The 25768-nt window shown below is 42.1% G+C and overlaps 1 protein-coding gene across 1 annotated transcript in view; it reads left to right on the forward strand.

Annotated features, from left to right (window-relative positions):
* The window catches only part of MUC13 (mucin 13, cell surface associated), a 37511-nt gene extending 14166 nt beyond the window's left edge, over nucleotides 1-23345 (forward strand). Inside the window, exons 5-14 of the mRNA XM_042442087.1 lie at nucleotides 158-277; nucleotides 2767-2873; nucleotides 5867-5925; nucleotides 10637-10800; nucleotides 13218-13352; nucleotides 14908-15025; nucleotides 15453-15490; nucleotides 17852-17939; nucleotides 18994-19249; nucleotides 22041-23345. Coding sequence (XP_042298021.1) covers nucleotides 158-277; nucleotides 2767-2873; nucleotides 5867-5925; nucleotides 10637-10800; nucleotides 13218-13352; nucleotides 14908-15025; nucleotides 15453-15490; nucleotides 17852-17939; nucleotides 18994-19249; nucleotides 22041-22079 — 1124 coding nt within the window. The 3' untranslated portion in view covers nucleotides 22080-23345. The remainder of the gene's footprint in view (nucleotides 1-157; nucleotides 278-2766; nucleotides 2874-5866; nucleotides 5926-10636; nucleotides 10801-13217; nucleotides 13353-14907; nucleotides 15026-15452; nucleotides 15491-17851; nucleotides 17940-18993; nucleotides 19250-22040) is intronic.
* Nucleotides 23346-25768: the final 2423 nt, after the last annotated feature.

A 25768-nucleotide genomic window follows, 5' to 3' on the forward strand; every position in this document is an offset into this window, starting at 1 on the left:
TTTTTCAACTGTGGCTATTGTCTGATTAATATAAATGTACTCTGCATTCTGTGTACAAAATTTTGATGACCTATGGCTATAAATGTACTCTGCATTCTGTGTTTCTGTGTACTATGGCCCATGGTTATAAAGTTACAGCTCCTTCTTCTTCTTCTAGAACATGTTACTTGCAATAGTCAGTCATGTAAATATGGAGCTATATGTGTCAGCCTGAACCAAAACTTTTTCTGCAAGTGTCCTTATGGGTATTACTATTCTCTACAAGGTTGCCAGTTGGGTGAGTAGCTGTTTTTGCTATTTTTATTTCTATCCCATCTTAATTTTTCTCTCAAATTTGAAAGGGAGTTATGCACTCATCTCTTGCATGGCCTTGCTAAACCTCTGTGTTTAACACATTTGAAATGCTTACTGTTATGCTTCTATTACAGTGAGTTTGATATTGCTACTAAACTTGTGTGAAGGAAGCACTAATACATGCTTGTTTGTTTATAATTAAAACACTGATATCTACCCAATATTCTGTCTCTTTGCCACATTCTGATGTGCTGCCATGCTGACAACAAAAGAAAGAGACAGAGGGCTAGTACACATAATAAATGCAGAAGCAGAGCAGTGACATTACTTGGGCTGGTGTCACCCAATGCAGTAACTCATGGTGTTATCCCCTACATTGACCTCTTCCTATCCCACACCACACAGAATCCTTAGTCACGCTTTTTGTACTAATATTATTCATAACTTGTAATTTCCGTATATCATTGAATGTAATGCTAATAGTTGTGACATAAACAACTAGTGAGATTAAAATTATATTTCAGTACGATGTGATGTTTTTAAAGAAAACTTTAAAAGAATTTAAAAAATTAAATTAAAAAATTAAATTAGTTTTTTTGAAATTCAATTTTTAAAAAATAACAACACATTGGGCCTCTTTTTTCTCCTTCCATTGCGCCTCACTGCACTCCACCATCCCTACAGTGTTTTAAAGGTATGCAGGCAAATGCCACAGCCCATTTCTGCTAAAAGGCAGATCTTTGGGGAGCAGTGGTTTTACCTCTCCCTTAGAATGTCTTTTGGTGCACTCTGTATCCCCCACACTTGCTAGTGACATCCCTGAAGTAGAGTAATATGAAAATCAGAATTGTAATGTTCAACAAATCAACCAAGAGAATGAAAATTCATGGAAACTGAACCAGTCAATCTTGTCAATCTTTTCCAACTAAAAAAGAAATTGAGTTCTTTCAGTTCAACTAAGGAGTTTATCACATGGCTTAATAAATCTATTTACTTCTACCCATCTTAAATCTTATTTTGGGCAGCATTCTGATATCGCAAGGTTTTTTGCTGCCACTCAAATGCATCCTGGGCCCATCCCTACTTCCAGGAGTGTTCCAGCAGCCATTTTCTTAACTCAGAAAACTCCCGGATCCAAAAAGAGCCCCAAGAAATGTTCCTGGAAGTGAGGATGGACCCAGGATGTATTCGGGTGGCAAATTAGGCGGTAAAAACCTTACGGTAATATCAGGATACTGCTTGACTTAAGATTTAAACTGGGTAGAGGTAAATCGATTTATTAAGCCATGTGATAAGTTCCCATGATTGAACTAAAGAATCTGGTATAGTCTCTCATAGAGGAGGAAACTCTGTATGATGTCCCAGGTATGGCTACGTCTCTCTTGATTATATAGTCCATCTTCTCTGAGTAGGCCAATTTCTTTTCTTTTTTAAAACTTCAATAATATATTTAAGTAACACAGTTGAGATAGTTTGCCATGAGTCATCCCTACATGTACACTGTGTTACATTCTTCAGATCCTTAATCAATGTGCAGCTTTTAGTTCTGTTGCAGTAAATACTTTGTCTTGTGAATCACATCTCCAACACAGCTTATAGAAGCTTATAGTGAAGTTGCTGCATTGGGAGGCATAAGTATCTCGTGTAGCTACATCTCTCAATGCTGTCACCCCAAAACCCATCCTGTAAGCAGTGCAGTGTCTACACTCCAGCCCCACCCCAGCACAACCATTTCTGAGTTGTGGGAGAATGGATGGATCTGCTTTGATGTTCTCAGTTTTCCTTTAGTTTGCAAGAGGCACCTGCAGAGACCTCTGAGATGTCCCTGCAGATAATGTCCTTGCAGTGCATCTAGCTTAAGAGAAATAGCTAGACACATTAGTCCTGTTCCCTTCATTCTCCGACAACCCAGAAATGGCAATGTTAGGAGGCTGCATACCTTGCAAAGTAGGTTTGTAGGGATGTGTGCTTTTGATCATTACATTATTGGAAGTAAATTCTGACTTCTGCAAAATTGATTGTGTCTTCCTGCATGGCAGGAACTCTGGGATTCTAAGATAAGGCCCAAAATGTGAGTTGTGATAGTCTAAATGGGACTTATGTCATAGTAAATCATTAACTATTTAATCATACCTATTTTTTAATCTTCCATTTAATATCTATCTCTAGACAATGTATTCTTTTCAAAGGAGTGTTCAATTGCAACCAACAAAAGGGTGACTCTCCAGATCAGTGGTTCCCAACCTTCCCAATGCCGCGACCCTTTATTACAGTTTCTCATGTTGTGGTGACCCAAACCCATGAAATTATTTTTGTTGCTACTTCATAACTTTAATTAAATAGGTGTTTTCCAATGGTCTTAGGCGACCCCCATAAAAGGGTCATTCAACCCCCAAAGGGGTCCTGACCCACAGGTTGGGAACCACTGCTCTAGATGCACTATAAACAATATAAACTCTTTTGTAATTTCAGGAAAAGTATTCCCAGGAGAAATTGGTCTGCAAAAACAGTATGATCCTAGCATGAAAGATGTGCAATCTCCACAGTATGCAGAAGTATACCACAACGTCACTAATTTCGTAAGTTTGTGTTTCTTTCTTAGAAACTAGTGGAGTGTCACCTTTTTTTTGTTTAAAGAAATAGTTGCACCTAGTTATTTCTGAATCTGCCCACACTTTTGTCTGATTGGTACTAGTTTATATATAGAAAAAGCAGCTTCAGAGATATACCTGCAATATTCTGTTCTAGTATAACTAGAAGAAGGATGGCACCTTTAGAACTAATCACGGCTCACTGCTATGGAATTCTGATTTAAAATAGGATATAAATAGGATATTATTTTAAAATATAACAATAGGAATATATTTACAGCACAAATACATCATTAAAAGACACTTCAGGAAAAGGATTCCTCTTAACTCCACCATCTTCAAAAACACATCTGTTGAAAACACAACAGAGGCCCTTCTCAGTGGTGGTCCCCAGGCTATGGAACTCCTATCAGAGAAAGGCTAGGCTGGTCCAATTCAGATCTCCTTCTAATGGCAGACAAACACCTTTTTGTTCCTACAGGCTTTCGACTATTCGTGCGTTGCTGCAGAAGAGTCTTTTCATTTGGGGGGGAGGGCTGTACTTTCCCCCTACCTTCTGCCATGTTTTTAAATGCTTTTACATTGTTTGGATGTATTTTTGAATTTGTTTATTTAATTATTTTTAATAGACCTTTAATATATATATTAATACATATATGTTTTAATTCATGTTGCAAGCCAATTCAAAAAATATTGCACCGGGAGGAAGGCATTATATTAAACAAATAAATATGGCCAGAATTCTGTGTCACAGTTATAAATGTGTAACCTGGAGTTAAGTGCTTGTGAGAATTATATATCCATGATCCTTATGCAGAACCTAGTTTGGAGGCTGTTTAGGGACCATGGAAAAACCCCAATCTGCACTTACTGAGCAGTAGTAATTGTGATTGATGGAAGTCAGCTTCCCCGTCACTTGGGAAGCAGCTGGCTGGTCTTCCCACCATCCCTCATGCGTGTGATCTCCAGCATAAGCCAGACAGGGACCCTGTTTCTGCCTGTCACAGTGAGATGACTTACAAGAGGGGGGGGGGGACCATCAATCAGCTGCTCTCCAATTGACAGGGGAGAAGAGCACCATTACTCAAGAGTGGCTGCTTCCCAGTAAGTGAAAAATGTGGGGTCATGCAGGAATTCAGTGCATAGCAACATAACTACAGTATTGACACATACATAAATGAATAAATTGGCAGGATTCCAACGAATGTTTGTCTGCCACATCATGATGGCTTCAGTATCATAGTGTCCATATTGCATTAGTGTGGTGGTTTCTGTCCAAGGACAGTACCACATGAACCTCATTCTCACAGCAACTGCAGCAGGGTTTTTGTTTTTTTTTGAAAGGAAGCATACCAGTTTCAGAGCAGCCATCTTTGCAATTGAAGTGACTGGAGCTGCTGCCACCTGACTTCCTGACTCTCCCTTAACCCATTCTCCCTGCCCTGTGCCCCACCCAGCATGTCTATTGGTTATTTATTATTATTATTTTAACCATTTCATACAATTCCTGAGCTCTGCTACTGTGATTGAAGTTTAACACACAACCCCCCCCCCCCAAAAAAAAACAGAAAAAAAAACACAAGCAATCAACTTGCTTTGGAAAAGCAAGGGGGAGGGGGATGGGCAAGAGGAGGAGATACGTGATTGCTAATATCACAATTGCCCCAGCAATTATATTTCACACTTGGGGACTTGCATGATTGTGCACTCATTGATGGGTTTTCCTCATCAGTGAAAAGGGATGCCCTGGCCATGCTTCAGGAAGATAGTAGATACAAGTTGGGGGCATCATCACGTAATAAGTATTGACAAAGCTGCTTTTCTCTGGCTGTATAATTGCAGTTTAAAAGCTGTGCATAGTAACAAAACTAACATCTGATATACTGTATTTTCTGGCATATAAGACTACTTTTTAACCCAGGAAAATCTTCTCAAAAGTCAGGGGTTGTCTTATACGCTGGGTGTTGTCTTATAGGGCAGGTGCTGAAACTTCCGAGCTGGACTGGTGAATCTGTGGTCGCCGCATATGGTGGGGGCCCCTCAAAAATGGCCCCAGCCACATCCCCGCCATATGTGGCGATTGTATGAAAGCAGTTACCGCTCTGATAGTCTTGGAGACAGGGAGCACTGAGCAGGCAGGGAGAGCTGACCAATCCAAGCAGGCTTTGTATACAACAAGGTTTCCTGCTAAGTACCTGCATGTCATAGGCATTTGAATTTAAATTACCATATTGAAATCAAATCTGATTTTTTAAAATTTTTTATTTGGTGTGCGTTGGAAGAGGGGTAGTCTTATATGGTGAGTACATCCCAAACTCTATATTTTAACTGGAAAAGTTGGGGGTTGTCTTATATGCCCAGTCGTCTTATACGCCGGAAAATATGGTATATAACATCAAATAAACAAGAAAAAATAATAAATCTAATGACTAAACATCATGATAATATCTGTTTAATCTCAAAATAATGTTCTGCATTATAAATTGTCAGTGTATCACTATTGGCTCTTGTTATGTTTTCAAACAAGGTGCTCTATAATTGTCTCATAATCAGAAGGAACAGGTCATGAAGAAACTCAAGGAATAACCACAAAGCACACAGGCATAGGACTGAAGGGAGTACAGTGGTACCCCGGGATACGAATGCGCCGCCTTACGAAATTTCCGGGTTACGAAAAAAATCCATTAAAAAAAACTGTTCCGGGTTACGAAGGTTATTTCGGGTTACGAAAAAATTTTTGGTGCTTTTCGGCGCTATTTCGCACGAAATCGCGGCTTTTCCCCATTAGCGCCTATGGCTTTTTCGCCTTACGAAGATTTTCGGGTTACGAAAGCGGCGGCGGAACGAATTAATTTCGTAACCCGGGGTACCCCTGTATACTGGGCAATGTGTTATGATACAGCTTTGTATCCATCCTCCTCCTCCACCCTATTTCCCTAGATTCTTCACCTCCTGTCTTACTTGTTTTTATTTCTTTACAGTTCAATGAAAGATTTAAAGATGAGGAAACCTACAAAGAAACACTCCTTCTTGACATAATGTAAGTGTGACAGGTCTGCTATAGAAGTAAGGCAAGAGCCAGCATGCTGTAGTGGTTTGGATGTTGGTCTAGGATTCCATGAGACCAGGGTTGGAATGCCAGTTTGGCCATGGAAACCTACTGGATAACCTTGGGCAGGTCACACTCTTTCAGCCTCATAGGAAGGCAATGGCAAACATCCCCTGAACAAATCTTGCCAAGAAAACACTGTGAGAAGCTCACCTTAGGGTTGCTGTAGGTTTTATTGGTGGAATTCTGTATGGTACTTATAAATGCAATGCAGTGCCTGCTAGTCCAGTCCCTCCAATTCTCTACTTACTGTGCTGCATCAGCTGGGATTGACAAGGGTCTGTTCCTCTATCACTTGGGGAAAAAATGACTACTATTCACACTCCTCCCATGAGTAATCTCCAGCGTGACAAGCAGAAATAGGACACTTATCTCACTTTCCCCTCATGCCAGAAATTGCTCATGTGAGGGAAAGTTGGACTATTGGGCAGCTGCTTCCTGATTAACAGGGGAACAGATCTCCATCAATCCCATTGGCTGCTGCTTACTAAGTGGGGGAATTGCAGAACTTTCATGGTCCCTACATAGCCACTAAACTAGGGACTACAAAGAAATAATGAATACCTAGCTGTCATGAGTGCATAACTCTACATTATACATTCACAAGTGCCATGCAGGATTCTGGCTGTGTATTATAAGGCACACAAGAACAATAATAACAATGGTGACTGCTGGAATCCTATATGACCTGTTATATCATGCAACTTTATGTACATCTAGCTATATAGCAGAAGTGCTAAGAAACTCCTTTGCTGAATTGCAAAGATGTGTAATGGGGCATCAGTAAAAGCTCCAGATGGGCACCAGGACTAATGTGTACCAGTGCACCATGCCCATCAGTGCACTGATGCACACTGGGTACTTGGCCTGCTCTGCCATATATTAACATAATAGCAGTCCTCTGCTAGAGACAGACATTACACAACTGCACAATTCTAAGGCGGGTTACAGGCGGGCAAAAAGGGATGTACTCATGACGTCATGAAGGTAGAGCCTTCAGACGGGCTTTACCTGAATGCTGCCATGAACACGCCCCCCGCACGCCCCAAGCAGGAAGAAGTGGCATTAAAAAGGTGCTGCTTTTTTCCGCTTCTTTTCTGTTTGATACGTACCTGCGCATGTCCGTCTGTAAGCTGCTGCACCGATACGTCAGAATTGCTACGCCGCAAATATAAGTTGCCGGTTTAAAAGCTCCGTGTCAGCTGCGTCGCATAATGGGTCGGGTTCCCGGGACATGCGTGGTATGCAGTCAGGCTTTAATTGCAACGTCCGCTGCCATGCAGTTGTGGAAGCTGAGGCACAGCTGCGGCGCATTTTAAGCCTCGTAACCCTAACCCTAGAGCCACTTGTGCGCATGCGTTGCTAGAACCGCGGGAAGTTGTAAGTTTTGCCGGCTGATGTTTTGGTTGTAGAAAGTGAAAAGGGAAAGTTTGGGATTTAAAGTGACCCCCTACACACATTCCTGCGCCATTCTCACCTGGGAACGGGCACAGTTCGGCAGCTCCTGGCACAGCTGTGTGGCGGCTCCCCTTTGACACCAGGCAGGATGGCACAGCCATCCACCAGCACCCCAAAAAAAGGCAGGGGGACGTCTTGGTCTCATACTGAGACGGCTGACCTGATAGCTATATGGTCCCAGCCAAACATTTTGCAGAAACTGGAGCAGTCCTACCTGAATGCTGACACATATCGAGAAGTGGAAGAAGCCATGAGAGCTGCTGCACCGGTACACCAGAATTGCTACGCCTCTAATTTAAGTTGCCCATTTAAAAGCTCCGTGTCTGCTGCGTCGCATAGTGAGTTGGGGTCTTGGAACATGCGCAGTTTGCAGTCAGGCTTTAATTGCAACGTCCGCTGCCATGCAGCTGTGGAAGCTGAGGCACAGCTGCGGTGCATTTTAAGCCTCGTAACCCTAACCCTAACCCTAACCCTAGAGCAACATGTACGCATGCGCTGCTTGGAAAGTTTGGACTTTAAAGTGAACCCCTACACACATTCCTCTGCCATTTTCACCTAACAATAAAAAACGCTAAAACTGTAAATATTGACATATGTACAAAGGAGGTGAGGGGAGATGGCAGGGGGACAGCGGTGGCAGCGGAGACAGCTGTGGCTGCGCATTGCAGATTCAGCAGGAGCGCGGGGACCAAAGGAGAGGAGGCATCCATGATGCTGGTGACATTGGCAACGTGCAAGTGGACAAGGATGCCAACACCAGATGATCACCAGCTGGCAGGAGACCACCATTGTTTTTGGGCAGAGCGGGGGGGGAGTTTTAAAGGGGCTTGGGCACTTTAAATGCGCACATAGGCTTTCTGCCGCCGCTGCTGTAGCGCTGCGCATCCGCCAGCCGGCAAAGGAAAAAAAAAGTACTACGAAGGGCGCCCCCCCGCCCTTTTACAAGGAGCTGTATGCTTTCATTAAAAGTGATGGAAGCATCAGGCCCAACAGACTAGCCACCAGTGGGGAGCGTGTCAGGGTCCCGGCGGGCCAGCCAGCCAGAGCCGAGCCTGTGCTGGTGGAGGAGGAGGAGGAGGAGGAGGAGGAGACCCCGGAGCATGAATGTGCCCAAGACCTTTTGATGCCCTCTAAACTTGCCCCCAAAGGCAACTAGAGGGGGCCTGGGATCAAGGGGCAGGGAGCACTGACAAGGCACTAGGTCCCATGATGTCCCATAAAGACATCATTTCGCCTCCCAGGGCATGTGTTCCCTCCCAGCCCTATCTACTCTATTCTACCCTTCCTGTTCTCTCCTCCCACCATGCCTGGCTCACTGGTCCCCAAACCAGCAATCTCCAAACTCTGTCCTTCCAGGCGTTTGGACTTCATCTCCCAGAATCCCCAGCCACCTTGCCCTGTGGTCTGGGATTCTGGGACATGAAGTCCAAACGCCTGGGAGGACAGAGTTTGGAGATTGCTACCTCACACCACTCCTGCCTAGCTTTAGAGTGCACAGGGAAAAAGTTTAAAGGGGCTTGGGTGCTTTAAATGCACAGACAGGCTTTCTGTCGCCGCTGCTTAGCCCTGCAGCTGCGCAGCTGTGCACCTCTCATGCAGCAAAAGAAAAAAAAAGCCGCGGTTTGGGCCGCCCGTGCGGAAGCTGCCTCTCTTTTTGCAGCGTCCTCCGAGGCGGCGGTTTGGAAACTCCGGGTCCGAAACGGACCCAGGTGAGGTGTCTTCACTGCCCCCCGTGTGGAAGCTCCAACACCTGAAGCACGCCCCCGGGGCGGGCCGTCTGGAGGCTCCGCATTCAGCTGAATACACCTCCAAGACGTCCTCCCCTGCCCGTCTGTAACCCGCCTAACTTTTGCAGTTGTAAGGCATAACCCCCCTGCAGGATTCTGGCAAAAGTCTGTAACAAAATATTGCAGTCTAAAATGTCACTGCTCAGGCTTCACAAAGAGAAATTTGCCCAGTTTTGGGTTCAGGAATGGAGACTACCATGAATTGAAGATAACAGTTTATTTAATAATATAGTGTCAGTCCAGGTACACACTTTATAGCAGTTTTGAAAAAGGAACCTAGCAACAACATATAACATCACACAGCAAATCATAGAAGGATACTGGAGATATGTTAGCCATGAAACAGCACTCATTAAACCACAACAGAAGATTGCCAAGCTATTATAAATGATTCACATTGAACCTTTTCCTTACACTTCAGATTGTTATTGTTATTAGTAGAAAGTGTCAGTTAGTAGATGGAAGACTCAAAATGTACTGGCAATGTGTACTGTTTTTCTTTTTCTTTTTGAAGATTCCTAAGAGCTTAACTCTGCAACTTCTACATTTCTGTTTGATTCAAAATACTTTTTTGATCTTATGGTCAACTGACCTTTCTCTTTAATTTTAACTTTCCTGCAAATAATTCCCTTTCTCAATAAATTATTTTCCATTTCCCACCTCCATTTTTAAAATAATTTATTTATATTTCCCGCCTCTCCCTGTGGATCGAGGTGGGATTACATCCAATAAAATAAATATAGATACAAATACAAATACAAATTACAGTCAATAAAATACTAACATTATTAATAAAATTATTTAGAGATCGTAGCAGCTTAATGGTCATAATCAAGGAAGTGGAACATTTCATTTGCCATTTTTGCCCTTCTGACAATCAACTAGACTTCCAAAAGATGCAGTTGTCGCAATATGCAGACTTCTAATATGCAGCTGTTACTGTGTTGTCTGGAGGTGTCAATCCTTTCTAAATATTTGCCATTAGTACTTAGCAGCATGTGACTGTCCAGATGGTTTTGGCCTACAACACCCATCGTTCTTAGCAGCAGGCATGATTAGTGATGAAGGATTATGGAAGCTGCTGATCATGGCTTCATGTAGATCTCGGGGGGGGGGGGGAACCCTCAGGATAACATGTCGGGCTGGGAACTTAAATACTACGCTCACCTACTCCTCCTCCAGTCTCCACTGAGCTTCTTCTCATGCTGATGTTTAGAATTTGGAAACACTGGGCTTCGTAGACTGACACCACTTTTTGAATTGCTGTCTTGACCTTTAGCAACAATGTGCTTTAAAACAACAACAACAATGAAACAAACACATAATTCAAAACCCAAGTTGTTCTGCAAATGTGTTTTAATAATATTTTTCTTAATATATATGTATATGGGTTTCAGACCATCACCAGCAACATTAGAAAAGCTTAGTAAGGCTGAAGGAACTATTGCTGTAACAATAATCAATATGTTTGAAGCAAGCACAAATTTAACAAGTGTGGCTGTGGCAGAACTCATAACAAACAAAACTTGTGGTGGTGTCATCATTTGCAACTCCTTCAAAGGTAAGCATTGAATTAGTATTGAACTAGTATTGAATTAAGTATTTAATTAGAATTGAATGAAATACTAAATTAATATGGAACCTAATGTGGAACCTATTTAAAAGGTGAATTGCTGCTCCTGAAGCCTGCCTCTCCTTTGTGTAACCATTTCTATTCAACCATTGCAGCAAGCCTGCAGTCTTGGTTTTATCTTTGATTCTTCTCTGTCGTGTATCCCTCAGATCCAGACCACAGCCAAGGCTTGTAGATTCTTTTTATACAACATTGCCAAAATCCGACCATATCTCTCCGCCTCTACTGCCAAGATCCTGGTCCATGCCCTAGTGGTATCACAACTTGATTACTGTAACATCCTCCTGGTTCGGTTTCCTCTTTCCCACCTTCGTCCTTTAATTTCTGCCCAGCATTCAGTTGCATGCATTATCACATCCGCCCACCGCTCTGACCATATCTCTCCTTTGTTGGCATCCCTTCACTGGCTTCCCCTCCCTTTCCATATTCAGTATAAGCTCCTGCTGTCGACGTTTAAAGCCCTCCATGGGCTGGCCCCTCCTTACTTATCAGACCTTCTTTCTCCTCATCTTCCCACTCGGGCCCTCCGCTCTAGTAGTCAGGGTCAGCTGTCCCAGCCCAGGATTTTCTCTGCCCCATCTAGGATTCACCTCCTTTCACTTTCTGCCCCTCACTCCTGGAACCTTCTTCCCCCGCAAGACACAAGGGCCATCACTTCTTTAACCAGCTTCAAAACGGAGTTGAAGACCATCCTGTTCAGAGAAGCGTTCCCAGGCATTGCGTGATTATCACTTGCTATTTTCTTGCCTGTTTATTGTACCATTTCCTGTATTGCTATGTATTTTACATGTATTATCCTATTATCTCTTAAATTGTACGTCATAGGCAGGTTTACTCTTATATATTTATTGTTTTATGTACAGCCCTGTGCAAATCTACAGTGCTAAATAAATAAATAAATAAATAAATAATAAAAAGGTTGAGGCCTGCAGAAACATTCTGGGACCAACATGCAAGATAGTGTGTTGTAGTGGTTTGAGCATTGGACTAGGACTCTGGAGACTGGGGTTCAAATCCCCACTGAGCCATGGAAACATGCTGGGTGACCTTGAGGAAGGCGCATGGTCTCAGTCTCAGAAGAATGCAATGACAAACCTCTTCTGAATAAATTGTCCCAAAAATACCCCATGATGGTGGCCTTTGGGTCACCATAACTTGGAAATGACTTGAAAGCACAAAGCAACACCTCGCAACTCCAAGGCCATATTTTGGCTACCAAAATCTAAAAAAAGCTGTCTGTGGAAGAATAATCAAGTCAAAATCCTCAGCCTTAATGAGCTTCTCTTACAGTGTATCTCCTTTTTCCATCAGTAAACTGGGCCCTATCATCTCCAGCAGCTATTAACATAATTACATATGATGCCCCCCTGACTGTGTCTAATCAAAGAAAGATCCACCTAGCAACATTCAGCTAGACTCAGTTCTTTCATAAATTATGTTAAATAAATAAAAGGCAATAGTATTGAGAAATGTGATTTTTCTGTAGCACATTCTTTCTGACCTATTCAAAATCAAATTCTTACTGTTGAATGGTATTAATTCATTGTACTGTTTCTGGGTGTTACAATTCCACGGAGTTCTCCCTGAGAGAATTGGCCACTGGAGTCTAATGTATGGAGCTCAGATAGAGCTCATGAGATGTTTGATGCAAAGTGAATATATGGTTACTTTCTTCCAGCTGAGTGGAATTCTTAAGGCTCCACTGTGGAGTCAGATTAACATATTTTAATGCTTTTGTGATTACTTTGAGGCCATGCTTCTTTTTGCTAACCATTCATTTTCATGATATTCAGGTATTTAAGACTGAGGGGCAAAATATACCAGCACAATACACAGACTTGGGGACAGCGTGGGGGCATGCCATTTAGATGATGCATGCCTCGATGCCTCCGCCAAGTCAGTGTCACACTGCCCACCCAACCAGATAATAAGCAGCATCATGGCGCTCTGGCAAAATGGCGTTTATATGCCACACACCACAGGAGTGCGAAAAAATTGGCGCCGTGGTGGAAAAGCCACCCTTTTTCTGCCCAAAAAGGAGCAGCATTTTGCCACTTCTTTTTGGTTCAGAAAAAATGCTGGCTCGGGGCTGCACCATATGGTTATGGTAGCCCCAATCCAGCAATAAAAGGGGCGGCGTTAAGCCACCCCTGTAGGGCCATCTGTACTGGCCCTGAATCTGTGATAATAAAACCAATGCTAAATTGAAGGTGTATATGCCTGTTGTTTTTAGATTGTCCTTGAAAGAATTTGCAGATATGTCATGCTATCCCTCCAGCTAACTTATGTATTGTAAATAATATTCTCTCTTATGCTAATTCATATTGTTATTATTATTTTTTCAGCTGTACCACAGTGTGATGTTTATGGTTGCGATAAAGACACGACTGACTGCAGTGAACCAACTCACAACTCTTTTCCAACCTGTTACTGTAAAACCGGTCTTGATAAGAAGAAACCTGATGATAAAACTTGTTTACGTAAGGGTTTTAGGAAGACCATCTTAAAAATATTACTGTTCCTTTCTCATTTTGTTCCTTTTAGTCACATCTGTCCAATATAAATTTGAGCCATTTTCATATACATATATACTGCTTGAATATTCAATTCTGCCAATCACTTAAGGAGGCATTAATTAACACCTCATTCAAAACCATGACTCTTCAGAGAGTGACCAAAGCAGTAACACTTCTTATAACCTTTTCTACTCTTGTCGCCAGGGCTTTTTTTAAGGCATGAATGCAAAGTGCAATCTGTAGGTTTGGCCAAGCCAGTTTTCTCTGGGAAGGAAATATGGCATTTAGCATGTATATGTGCAATGGGCCTTCTTTGGCAGGGAAGAGGAATGTGGCAGAATATGAATTCTGAAATGGACTATCAGAAAAGCAGCCCAAATTTTAAAATCCTTAGTGTGGGCTATCTCTCAGTCCCACCACTATCACACCTACCACACCTGCTGAGGATATGGGAGAGGGTCTTCTCAATGGCTCTTCCCATTTGGTCTCTCCCTGGGAGGCTGGCCTCCTTTAGCCTGCAGGCAAATTTCTTTTTATTTAGACAGAAATTTGGTGACTAACTGGTGTTGTGGAAAGGTCATTTAATGGGAAAGGGTTGTACTGTACCTCCATTCTCACAGTCATCATTTCTTAAAAACTGTCTCTAATTTGTGATGTTTTTAGTACATTCATTTATTTAATTGCTTTTTTAACTTTTTATTACAATCAGAGGCTAGAATTCTGTACTACCTACTTAGCTACATAACCACCTTAGTTATATAGCTAAGCAGTTATCACCCAGTATTCTACCCTTCCCCACGTACTGGGCAGCAGCAGCTGCAGTCCATCTGGGTATGTTCTGATGTCAGTCAGCAAGATGCTGACTGATATCCCCATCCTCTCCTGTGAGCGATCTCTGGTGCAATACGCAGATTCAGGACCCATTGCAATTCCCCCTCACATTGAAGGTTGTGTGTGTGTGTGAACAGCAGTCAGCTGTTTCCCAAACAACTGGAGAAGAAACTCCTGTCAATCCCAGAGGATACTGTCTGATAAGTGTGAATTGAGGGACTTTCACAGCCTATGTAGCCTAAACTAGGGAATGTGTCAAGATTGTGAACAGGAACCAGTCACCAATGCATAGCTCTAAGTTACACATTAACTGCTTTAGTGAATTCCTGCTATTTTAAAAAAATCTTTTTATGACCCATTTGTGTTGTGAGCTGCTTTGGGTCTCGTGTTGGGAGAAAGGAGAGATAGAAATAAATTAGATAACAAAGCCTGCTGAGTGATGAAAGCAATCTTATCAGAGATTGTTCTTTGTTCTCCACCATGTCTTCTCTTCATTACACCGTCTCCTAAGGTGTTACAGAGAGCAATCTCTGATAAGATTGTGGAGGCAACTTTTCACAGATCTAAAAAAACGGTATTCAGAGAACAAATGGGCCACCATTGCACATATTTGGGTATAATGCAAAGTCCTTGGCCTTCATAAAAATGCCTTAGATTACTAAATCTCTGTCTCCTGTTTTGAATGCAGTTTGTAATGCTACAGTGTGTTCTCCAAAGGAAAACAAATATTGCTCAGTGAATGCTAAACAAGTCCCAGTGTGCCAATGTTTGGTTGGTTATCAAAACCAGGATGGCTATTGTCAGAAGTAAGTATTTAGTTGCTCTACCAATATTAAACAAGTGGGAGGGTATGTGTTGTATTTCTCCTTTTTCTTTCCTATAGGAAAATACTTTGTAGGGTGCTCTAATCTATACTTTGAGGGATTTGGTGCTTTAATATGGAGAAGGAAGAAGAGAATTATGGAGTGGTCAGATGAGGTTATGATGGACAGAAACATGTACAAACAGAAAGTGTAGAGGAGAAAAATTGTTTTTCATATTTTCTTATCCATCTAAGCTATAGGAAGGCAGGAATTTTCTTTTAGTCCCAATTATTTTTTTCTCACTTGATAGTGAATAAAACATCACTACGTAGGGGAAAACCTCTGTGTAACGTGGCCTCAGTTTGTTTCTGTAACTTTTTATTTACTTCAGTCAATTCTTTTGTGTAACTTTTTGTTTGCTTGCTTTTAGGTGTAGTTTTGGCTACTCTGGAGAAGACTGTAAAGACAGTATGTATAAGAATTTTGAATGTTCTATTCAAAGCCCTAAAATTATTTGAAGCAAGGAGAGCAGAGTCTGTAGTCCTAGAATTAGAATCATAAACTCCAAACCTCTTTAGGAAATGTTGTTCTTGTGGCAAACACATATCCACACTGGAAAACACTGTTATTTCAAATGTCACTTTTCCATGTCACTCTGTTTAAAATGCCTCTACATAGGTGATTCTGAAGAACCTCGAAATTTGCTACTAACTAATTGTGACCAGTTGATTTAGTTATCACTAGTGACAAGAATATGAAGTAAGGCTTATGTGGATCAAATGAATACTTTGTGAGCACCCAATGCAAGGCCACAAAGGAACAAAGAATGGACAAGATGGTTCCCATCTCTGCTCTGGTTATCTGAGGCAAAAGACAAATAATGCCCTGATCCATGGGAAGAAGCTGTCTGAACTGGCAGTTTATTCATAATTCCACATTAGCTCTAGTAGAAGGTCTTCCACTACTCTGGGAGCACCAGGGCAGTTTGAGAGGAGGCAAGACAAACTGTGGCACAAACAGTGTTGTCCTCCAGAAGAGAAAAGTCAGGGGGCTCAGGAAAAACTAGGATGTTGCCATTGCCATGACTCAATGAGGCAGTTATTTTATTTTGTAGTGCCAGCCCTGGCCTAATGCTGTATAATATTGCAAAAGCTAAGAGTATGACCTTGATTGTTGACTAGACAAGAGTTTCCTAAACTTCTCTGAGATCTCTAAATGAAACACCACAGATGTTACAAATCATTGATCCTGAACTTAATAAAGCTCTATATCTGGTTGTGTCATTCATCAACATAACATCTTCTGTAGCTAAAACTCAGAGGCTGACAATTCCTTTAACACCCTCCTTCCCAAATTGATTGATTAATTGATTGAAGTATGGAAAATTACAGGCTGGAGCAAAGGGGCTCCCTTTGTGCTTCCAGAAGCCCACTAGCAGGTTCTTAGGTTTATGTTTCTGTCACATGATCAAATAAGGACTGGGGAAAAGTGGGAGTGCAAGCAAGTAGTGGTTGTAGGGAATAAAGATGATTCCCACAAAGGAGGCATTTTGGTAGAAATAATAACTGACCTGCATTACCTCTGTCCCTCAGAATGGTTCAAAGAAATGCAGGGCTCTTCTCCTTGTTTTCTCACTTTCCCTCACTCTCTCATCAGTAGTGGGATATTTCTGGATATATCTAGATAGGCTTTGGGGTGGCAAAGCATGAAGAAACATAACAAGATTGGAACAAGGAAAATTCAGAGTGAACAGCAAGAAGTGAGTTTATATCCATAAAAGCTCATGCAGAAATAAAAACCATTTAGTTTTAGTCTTAAAGCTGCTGCCACAGATCTTTTCCTTTCCCCCATCTCCCTTCCTTCCTCTTTTTTTATGCTGCAAGAGACTAACATGACTACTTCTTTGAAAACTATGACAAAGGGCTAGAACAGACCATCAGGAATGGGCAGCTTCAAGCCAAAGACACCTCAGGATTGTAGCAAAGACACCTCAGGATTGTAGCAAAGACATGTCACGTTCCTGAAGGTGCACCTCCAACTCCAGCCCAAATGGGAGTGAAAAAGATCTGCTCCTATTTGGGCTGGGTTTGGGCTGCCTTAGGTGGCCCTGGCACAAGTTCTGAGTACTCCAGCAGCATGCAGCATCAAAATGCCATGCCTCCGGAGCATCTTGAAGCCCCCCCCCGAGGTTGGCTGAGTGGCTTCTGCGCATTGTGGGGGCATGCAGCATCAAAACAGCACACCCCCAAGCCACCCAGAAGCCAGCTTTTCCAGCTGGTCCATTCCAGCCTAAGTCTCAGTGACTAAGAAGCTAATTAAATTAACAGGATCTTGTAAAAGGTTGTTTGCAGCACCCTTCTTATGGTCTCTTGAGATCTATCTGCTTAGAACTAGCAATATAAAATGCAAATGGTTTCACCAGAGAGTTTTAGTGCAGTTCTGAAAGTTTGGCCAGTATACAGTGGGACCTTGTTATCTGCTGGGATTTGGTTCCAGGATACACTGTGGGTGCTCAAGTCCATGGATGCTCAAGTCCATAACAAAATTTGTGGATGCTCAAGCCCCATTAAATATAATGGCATAGCAAAATGGTGTCCCTTTTATCAAATGGCAAAATCAAAGTTTGCTTTTTGGAATTTATACTTTTTGGGAATATTTTCAAGCCGTGGATGCTTGAATCTGTGGATAAAATATCGGTGGATAAGGAGGGCCAACTGTAGTGGGTATTTGATGAAACTTTCCTTCCCCACTTTATAAACTATTGTATGTTTATAGTGAAAAAGAATCCTGTGTTCTATGATTATTCAATATAGATATCTATCTTCTCAGATTATCTGGCAGTCCTTGTGGGAGTGGCCGTTGCATGTGGGTTTGTTATTGTGGTCTTAATTGGAGTTCTCATTTACAGATGCCTCAGGTATGCATGATTACTCTTTGAGGGTTATTTGAACATTACGATATTTGTCACAATGGGTGGTTTACTTGTTTAATTTCAGAATCCAGCTACCAAAGTCCTGTTCAGATATTAAATATCCATGAATATTAGACCTGCAAAAGGGACTGTGGTTCAATAAAGGAAATTTTCCAAACTCTGGGATGGCGTTATGGTAGCTAAGCAAACTGTGGACATTAATATTAAATTCAGCCCTTGATCTGAGTCCATATCTGAAAGAGCTCCTTCTCCTCTTTTAATGCAGTTGTGGCAGACACTTTTTTGTTTAATTAAGGCATGGTACAGATCATACAAATGCGCATGCTGGCGCCGATTTTAGGGTTAGGGACCACGCAGTAATCGCATGATCCCTAACCCTAGCATGGCATGGCAGCATAACAATGGCGGCGTCTTGTGTACACAGGCGCCACCATTATTAAGTAAGTGCTGCGCAGCATCCGTACGGTGCGACATGGCACTTATGTCATGAGTTTGCCATTGATGCACTCGTGACATCGGCCCTGCGGCGCAAAAAGAACCCGGTTTATCCGGGTTCTTTTTCCTCCGGAGGGAAGCTGCGTGGTTTGGCGGCTGCAGCTTCCCTCCAAAGGCAGTTACGCTACCGGCAGGCCACCCCTTTGGGGCGGTCTGTCCCACACCTAAGACTACAGCATAGATTATTTGGGATCTTGAAATTTCAGTTTATAGAATGCATAATTGCTGGATCTCAGATTCCAATAAATTACCATCATAAATATATGTTATAGAATGAGAATAAGGTATGAACATTTTCTAATCACAATTACATGCTTTATAAAAATTGACTATTTAATTTCCAAAGTTTCCTTTACAGTTTACATCACAGCTGTAGATACTAGATTCTGTTAAAGGCATGAACAATTTTGTAACTTCTATAACAGATTTCAGAAGGAATCCAGACTGCGTTTGTAGGGGTAGGGGAGATTTGGAAATGGGGGGAAAGTCTGGGTTTTAATTTCTTTCTTTCTTTCTTTCTTTCTTCCTCCTCTTCTTGAAACAGAGAAAACAGGGAGCCTAAGCCTGAAAGTAAGAGTTTGTTAAGCCATGATTATTCAACCATCGGTAATACCTCTGAAAGCGGCTCTGCCCCAAACACAGTTATAAATGAGAGAATTTTTCCTCGAGTCCAAATAAGAAGCCCTGAACAGGTTAACAAAACAAACACAGCTGACAGAGGACACCAGGAAAAAATCAGCCACGATGCAGGAGTATTAAACAAATCTTACCTTCCTGAGCGAGACTATGATGATGATAACGTAAGCAATTTTCATTTATTCCAGCTGTTATATTAAATGTATGATCTCATTCAATACATGTGATGTTATTTGCATGTTTTAAATAGCAGCCCCAGAGTAAGTTGAATTGTTAGAAGCAAAGAAGTATAAATGCTTATAAAGTGATTAGTGAGGAAAGGGGAATCTAGGAGTTTATTGCACTGGCTTTGCTCCTGTGATAGATGTGGGATGTAACTATAAGAAGGCGGATCTTATCGCATTTCCCCGTCACCAGGTAGTATGCCTGTTTGCATCCCAGGCTTCTCCGGGCTCTTTCTGCATCTTTTCAAGAACAGGATTTTCCAATTGTTGAAAAGATGAAGCAGAAGCCCAGGTTGCAAGTGGGCTGCATATTCCCTGACGATGGGAAAATGCGATAAGATCTGCCTTCTTAAGGTTGCATCCCCCATGTCTTTCGTGAGAGCAAAGCCAATATGATAAACTCCCTAGATAATGCCTGCCCTTTTGCTTTCCCCGTTTGGTATCTTTCTTTTGTCTGTGTGCTCAAGCCTTCTGCTCACTTCTCTCTTCTCTCAAGAAGTTTGTCAAGATCTTTGTTTTCCTTTGTCTGGAAGGATCATCCATGAGGCTCAACCCCCAACAATGGATGCTAGCTTGGAGCCACACATAAGAGGCAGGCTTTTAGGGACTTTTCATACCAAATATAAATCAACTTGTTTTATCTGTCTCCTTGACTATTCAAAGATTGATTTTTTTCATACAATTAATGTATTCCCTCCCAATTTTTTTAACCTTATAAGAGCATCCAGAATAATTACTCCTGTTTCTACCACCAGCTCATGTTGCACTAGCCCCACTGCAATCTCCTTAATATAGATACCAAATATTCCTACAGGGATCAGGAATGAAACTGCTTTTGAGATAGGGAAGGATTAATCCCTTTCCAGTGCACTCTGGCCTGATGAAAACTGCTCACTAAAAGCTACTATTTGCTATGAAAAGGAAGCAAACTTTGACATATTTGGCCCTGATTACTCCAACTTTTGCTGCTAGTTTTATTTTTAAAATCAAGTATGTTAAATGAATTACATAATGTGTAATTTGACCCTTAGGAAAAACCTTTCTAAGAGTCAGGTTCTCCTTTTACTGTGTGGCTACAATATGAAAAAACTTTAAGAGGAAGTTACCCAGCTTTTTTTTTTTTTGGCCTCTCAAAGGCGAGTTACAGACAGCCTGTTTGGGGCAGCCTGTAACTGGCCCTTTGCCCGCTGTGTCGGGCCTCAGCTGCTACAATGGCAGCCTCTGAGACCCTGATCTGCCGCTTTCCAGGCTGCGGGAAGCGGCAAAAGGCCACTTCCCCGCGGCATGGAAAGGGGCGTCCTTGGGTCTTCATGCCCCAGGACACCCAGCGGCGGTGGGGACGCGGAGAAAGGGGCCGTTTGGCCCCTTTCTCATTTGCATTGCTGGCACAGCTGTGTAGAGGCTGCACCAGCGACACAAATCCTGGAAGGAGCTCTGAAAAGGAGCTCCTTCCGGGGCCGCGGAAAGGCGCCCTCGCGCAGCCCCACTATGTCACTTGCGCGCCACCCCATTTGGAGGTGGCGCAGTCATGACATAGTCATGGCGGCACCCACGTGTATAGGGCGCTGCCATTTTCTACGTGCTTTGCACATATTAGGGTTAGGGGTGTCAGGAAGTGATGCCCCTTCCTAACCCTAATACGTGCTCTATGCGTACTTTGTGCGCGTCTGTAACGCGCCAAAGATGCCCTATTTGTTTCAAGAACATGGTTACATTTGCCATGACCCATGCACATTGTGCTTGCCATTTTTACTTCATTCACTATTTTGCTGAGTTAATGCTAAGCTCCATTTAATATGCAGTTTAATAACTTTTTAAGGGGGAAGGGAAATATATTGTTTTTATGCTGTATGTTATTTTAATGTTGTAAACCGCCTGGATTGGTTCGCCACAGGGCGGTATATAAATAAAATTTATTACTATTATCATAGAAACTGGGATCTAAGCAGTGGCTAAGATCTTCAGTATGGTTTCTCTTTTTGTTTGACTTCCCCTCCCCCCTCAGGTAAGGAAAGCAAAGTGGTAGCAGGGTTATAGTGTCAAGAACAACTACTCCCTAGTTGTGGCTTTCTGGACTCCTTGAACTGATTTGTAATTTGTAATTGGGAGCTGAATCCCAGTGGGATGCTAAAGTTCCTGCTTCTTTAAAGTGTGTGTGTGTGTGTGTGTGTGTGTGTGTGTAGATTGTCCAGGAATCTATAATGAAGGAGAAACTTTAGAATCCTACAGGGATTCAGCTCCCAATTAGAAATGGTGTCTTAGTTCAAGGAGCCAAAAGAGCCACAACAAGGGGTAGTTGTTCTTGACACTATAACCCTGCTAGTCCTTTGTGCTCTCTCTCTCTCTCTCTCTCTCTCTCTCTCTCTGTGGGTGTGTATATGTGTATGTGTGTGTGTGTGTGTGTGTGTGTGTGTGTGTATATATATATATATAGTCTTCTTTGTTTAAATTAGTAATGAAAAAACACAAAGTCATTTCACAATTAATTAACACAAATCGGTGATTTTTGAATACAAAAAGCAGATAATGTTTTAATTTGATTATTGTAATTTGTACCATATCATTGTGTTTATAGTTTGCTAGCATGGAACTGGACATTAGATTTCTTAGATATTGTTTTAAAATGAGAAACGTATGACTACATAGGAACCCTACCAGTAAATCTTGCTACACCATAAAATGTTACTACTTCTATACCTACATTATTTTCTCTTTTTTATTGTTGATAAAGAATCCCTGGCTTGAAATGTCATCAAGAGACAGAATGTAAGTCCAGCTGAAAAGAGACTGTGAATACATGTAAGTTTCAACTCTGCTGAGGAACCAACACACCTTTGCTCTGCAGCTTCTCCAGCCTTTCTGTGACATTGCTATGTGGCAATCAGAGTGCTTAACATATGGATGAATCCCACTACAGTAATTCTCTTTGGAAAATGTGCCAGAGGATTTGATAGAACTTCACATATCTTTGCTGCTGTTAAAATGGAGTGGGGGCAGGGGAGAAATACAGCTCCAGGCTATGTTATCAATGACATTTGGAAATCTTCTGCCATATTGGACATCCAGGATACCATAGAAGAAGAAGAAGCAGAAGAAGCAAAAAGATGCTAGTACTTTGTCTGCAATATTGTCTAATAGTTGGGATTTGGCCTTATTGTAACTTGAGTCAGGATTGTTGCTTAACATTTAGGACCATTGCTTGCCACAGGATTCTAATGGCTGCCATTTGGTTCCATTGAAACATATATTTAAAGTTCCAGACAAAGGCTGTGCTCATATCTTTACAAGCTGTGAAATTTACTACCTGTTTGCCCTAGGTATGAGAATTTTTGGATACTTCATTTGCAAAATGAAGTAACAGGGCAGGCACTTCTCAATGGAAAATTCGATGTGCAGGGTTTTTATTGCTTAAGTAATTTATGTAACAGCCATTCAGACAGGGTCTTAATTGAGCATTTAACATCAGGGGATGCTATTCATGCTGCTTCTATATAAACAATGATCATCATCTTACCTTTTTGCTTTGAGAATTCAGCACCAGCAACAAGATGTTCTTTTGTGATTTAAAATTTTCTTCTTCCCACTAGACTAGAGAAATTGCATGTGCAGAGACATTGAAATTTTATCCACACTTGGCTGGGGAAATCAATCCCATTGTGCTTAGTGGGATTTACTTGAGAGTAGACCTGCCTAGGCTTTTGATTCCAGAGATGTATAGTGCAATCCAAACAACTGGTCTACTCAGAAAAAAGCCTCTGGACTTTCCCTTGTGCTCCTTTAAGGCCATAATTCTAAGTTTGGGATTCTGCAGATTTATAAGTCTTACTTCTGAGTAGATCTATTTAGGATTGTGTTAGATTGGACTGTAATGTGAAGCAAGTCAGCCTCATTTCTTTTTTTTTCTGCATAAAAGGTCTATATATGTATCCTATGCTATTTTAAAGTCTAGGTCCTTAAATGTAGAAACAACCAATAAATGTATTTATATGTATTTGTAACTGGAAAAGAAAAAAGAAAGAAAAATAAACATAATTGAAAATCCCATGAGCTGCCACTTGTCTTCCCATTCTCCTCCTGCATTTCTTTAAGCCCTGCCAGACAATGCAGCAATTTCAGGAAAGCCCTGCCAAGGAATGGAGGGGGGAGGTGAGGTGAGGTGCCTTTAATCTATTAAGTGGCACTTTCAATGTGAATCATGCCCAGTCATGACTTGGCGGGCACAGAAGTATCTAGAAGACACCACACTGGGATCTGCATAAAGCAAAGCACAGAGCAAAACTACTCCAGAGAAAGCTAGAATCGCAAAGGTTGGGAAAGAACTCAAGGGGTCATCTAGACCAAACCACTGCTAAAGAATCCCTGCAGAATAGCCCATAGGTTGAGTGTTGGACTATCAGTCTGGGAGACCAGGGTTCAAATATCTGTTCAGCCCTGGAAACCTACTGGGTAATCTTGGATGAGTCACATTCTCTCAGCCTCAGAGAAAAGCAAAAGTGGCAATACATCTTTGAAGAAATCTGGCCAAGAAAACTCTAGGAGAGAGTTGTCATAAGTTGAAGGCACACAAGAACAACACAGAGCTATAACCAGTGTTGCCAACAAGCTTCGAAGATAATTCCCCAAACGTTTGGCCGAAACTCACCAAATTCCCCCCATATCTCACCAAATACTTATTTCAACTCTCAAAATTACCATTAAAACCAATCACCAAAATCACACCAAAGGCTCTGAAAAGTACCCATTTTGGTGTGAAAGTCATCAGATTAACTGTATGTTACGGAAGGGCTCCAGGAGTGGTTAAAATATGGCTCATAGAATTGTAGCGTTGGAAGAGACCACAAGGGCCATCCAGTCCAACCCCCTGCCATGCAGGAATTCTCAATCAAAGCATCCCCGACAGATGGCCATTCAGCCTCTGCTTAAAGACCTCCAAGAAAGGAGACTCCACCACTCTCCGAGGGAGTGTGTTCCACTGTCGAACAGCCCCTACTGTCAGTAAGTTCCTCCTAATATTGAGGTGGAATCTCTTTTCCTGTAGCTTGTATCCATTGTTCCTGGTCCTGTTCTCTGGAGTAGCAGAAAACAAGCTTGCTCCCTCCTCGATATGACATCCCTTCAAGTATTTAAATAGGGCTATCATATCATCTCTTAACCTTCTCTTCTCCAGCCTAAACATCCCCAGCTCCCTAAGTCGTTCCTCATAGGGCCATATGTAGCACCAAATTCTGTTGTCAAAGCTCCTCAAAGTGGAGAATCCCTCAGGGATTTTCAAGGGGAGAAGTTTCTGGGAGGTTGACAACATCCAGATCACGATGGACGGTAGTATCGGGGCTAGAGAGATCATTGGGTCAGTAAACGGGAGGAGCACAATGCCCAGCACACCATAAACTTGTTGAAAACTCTGGTCCATCCTGTATTTTGGAAGAAGCTTTCAAGTGGTCCTAGATTATTTGACCTAGTGGTTTCATTTCTCATGTGAATAATCTTAGTTTGGGGAGGTTCTGCTGAAACATACCGGCCTGCTTTTCTTTTAGCTGTGCTAGGAACCTATCCCTATTGCTGTACTTTCCATTTTATCTCTACCTCTTGCACCAAAGTTTCTGTTAAAGAAGTAAAGCCTAGGGACCTATCTACATTGTTAAGTGAGGTGTATCTCTACAGGATAAAGTACAAGCTATTCAGCTGCCAAGGAATAAGGCTAAGAATTTTGGTCCCATTGGCAAAATTGGAGGGATTACAAGATATCTCTTGTCAGTTTTATCTCTTCCCCACACTTGCGGTGGGGTGGGGAGGCTATAATACGATAAAACACTCAATTGTCTTTCCCTCCTAAACTCTTGGAATGAATAGTATATGTGAACCATAAAAGTCTGTTTCCTGTTTGAAGTTTATTGCACCTGTCCCCCCCCCACCCCGTTATGGGCACGGGAAGGGGATGCTCATGGGTGCGCACGACTGAGAAAAAATGGATTTTATCCCACACCAAAGGGTCCTCAAAAAGGCCCCATTCCGGGGTCCAGCACCAGGCCATCCCTGTTCAGTGCTGAGGAGCGCCATTTTTGTCTGACAGAAGTTAGTTACCCTTGAGCATCCCCTTCCCTGCCCATAACGGGGTGAAAAACAGGTGCGATAAACTTCTTTGTCTTACAAAAAGAATGGGCTGGCCTGTGTTTAGCAGAATCATAGAATCTTAGAGCTAGAAAAGAGACCACAAAGGCCAACTCCCTGCCATGCAGGAACTCACCATCAAAACGCCCCCGACAAATGGCCATCCAGCCTCTGTTTAAAACCTCCAAAGAAAGAGACTCAACCACTCTCCGCCCAGGGAGTGTGTTCTAGTGTTGAACAGCTCTTTCAGGAAATTCCTCCTAATGTTGAGGTGGAATCTCTTTTCCTGTAGCTTGAATCCATTGCTCCATTTCTGGAACAGCAGAAAACAAGCTTGCTCCATCCTCAATA

The sequence above is a fragment of the Sceloporus undulatus genome, chromosome 1, assembly GCF_019175285.1.
Source record: "Sceloporus undulatus isolate JIND9_A2432 ecotype Alabama chromosome 1, SceUnd_v1.1, whole genome shotgun sequence".
In the NCBI taxonomy this organism is placed as follows: domain Eukaryota; kingdom Metazoa; phylum Chordata; class Lepidosauria; order Squamata; family Phrynosomatidae; genus Sceloporus; species Sceloporus undulatus.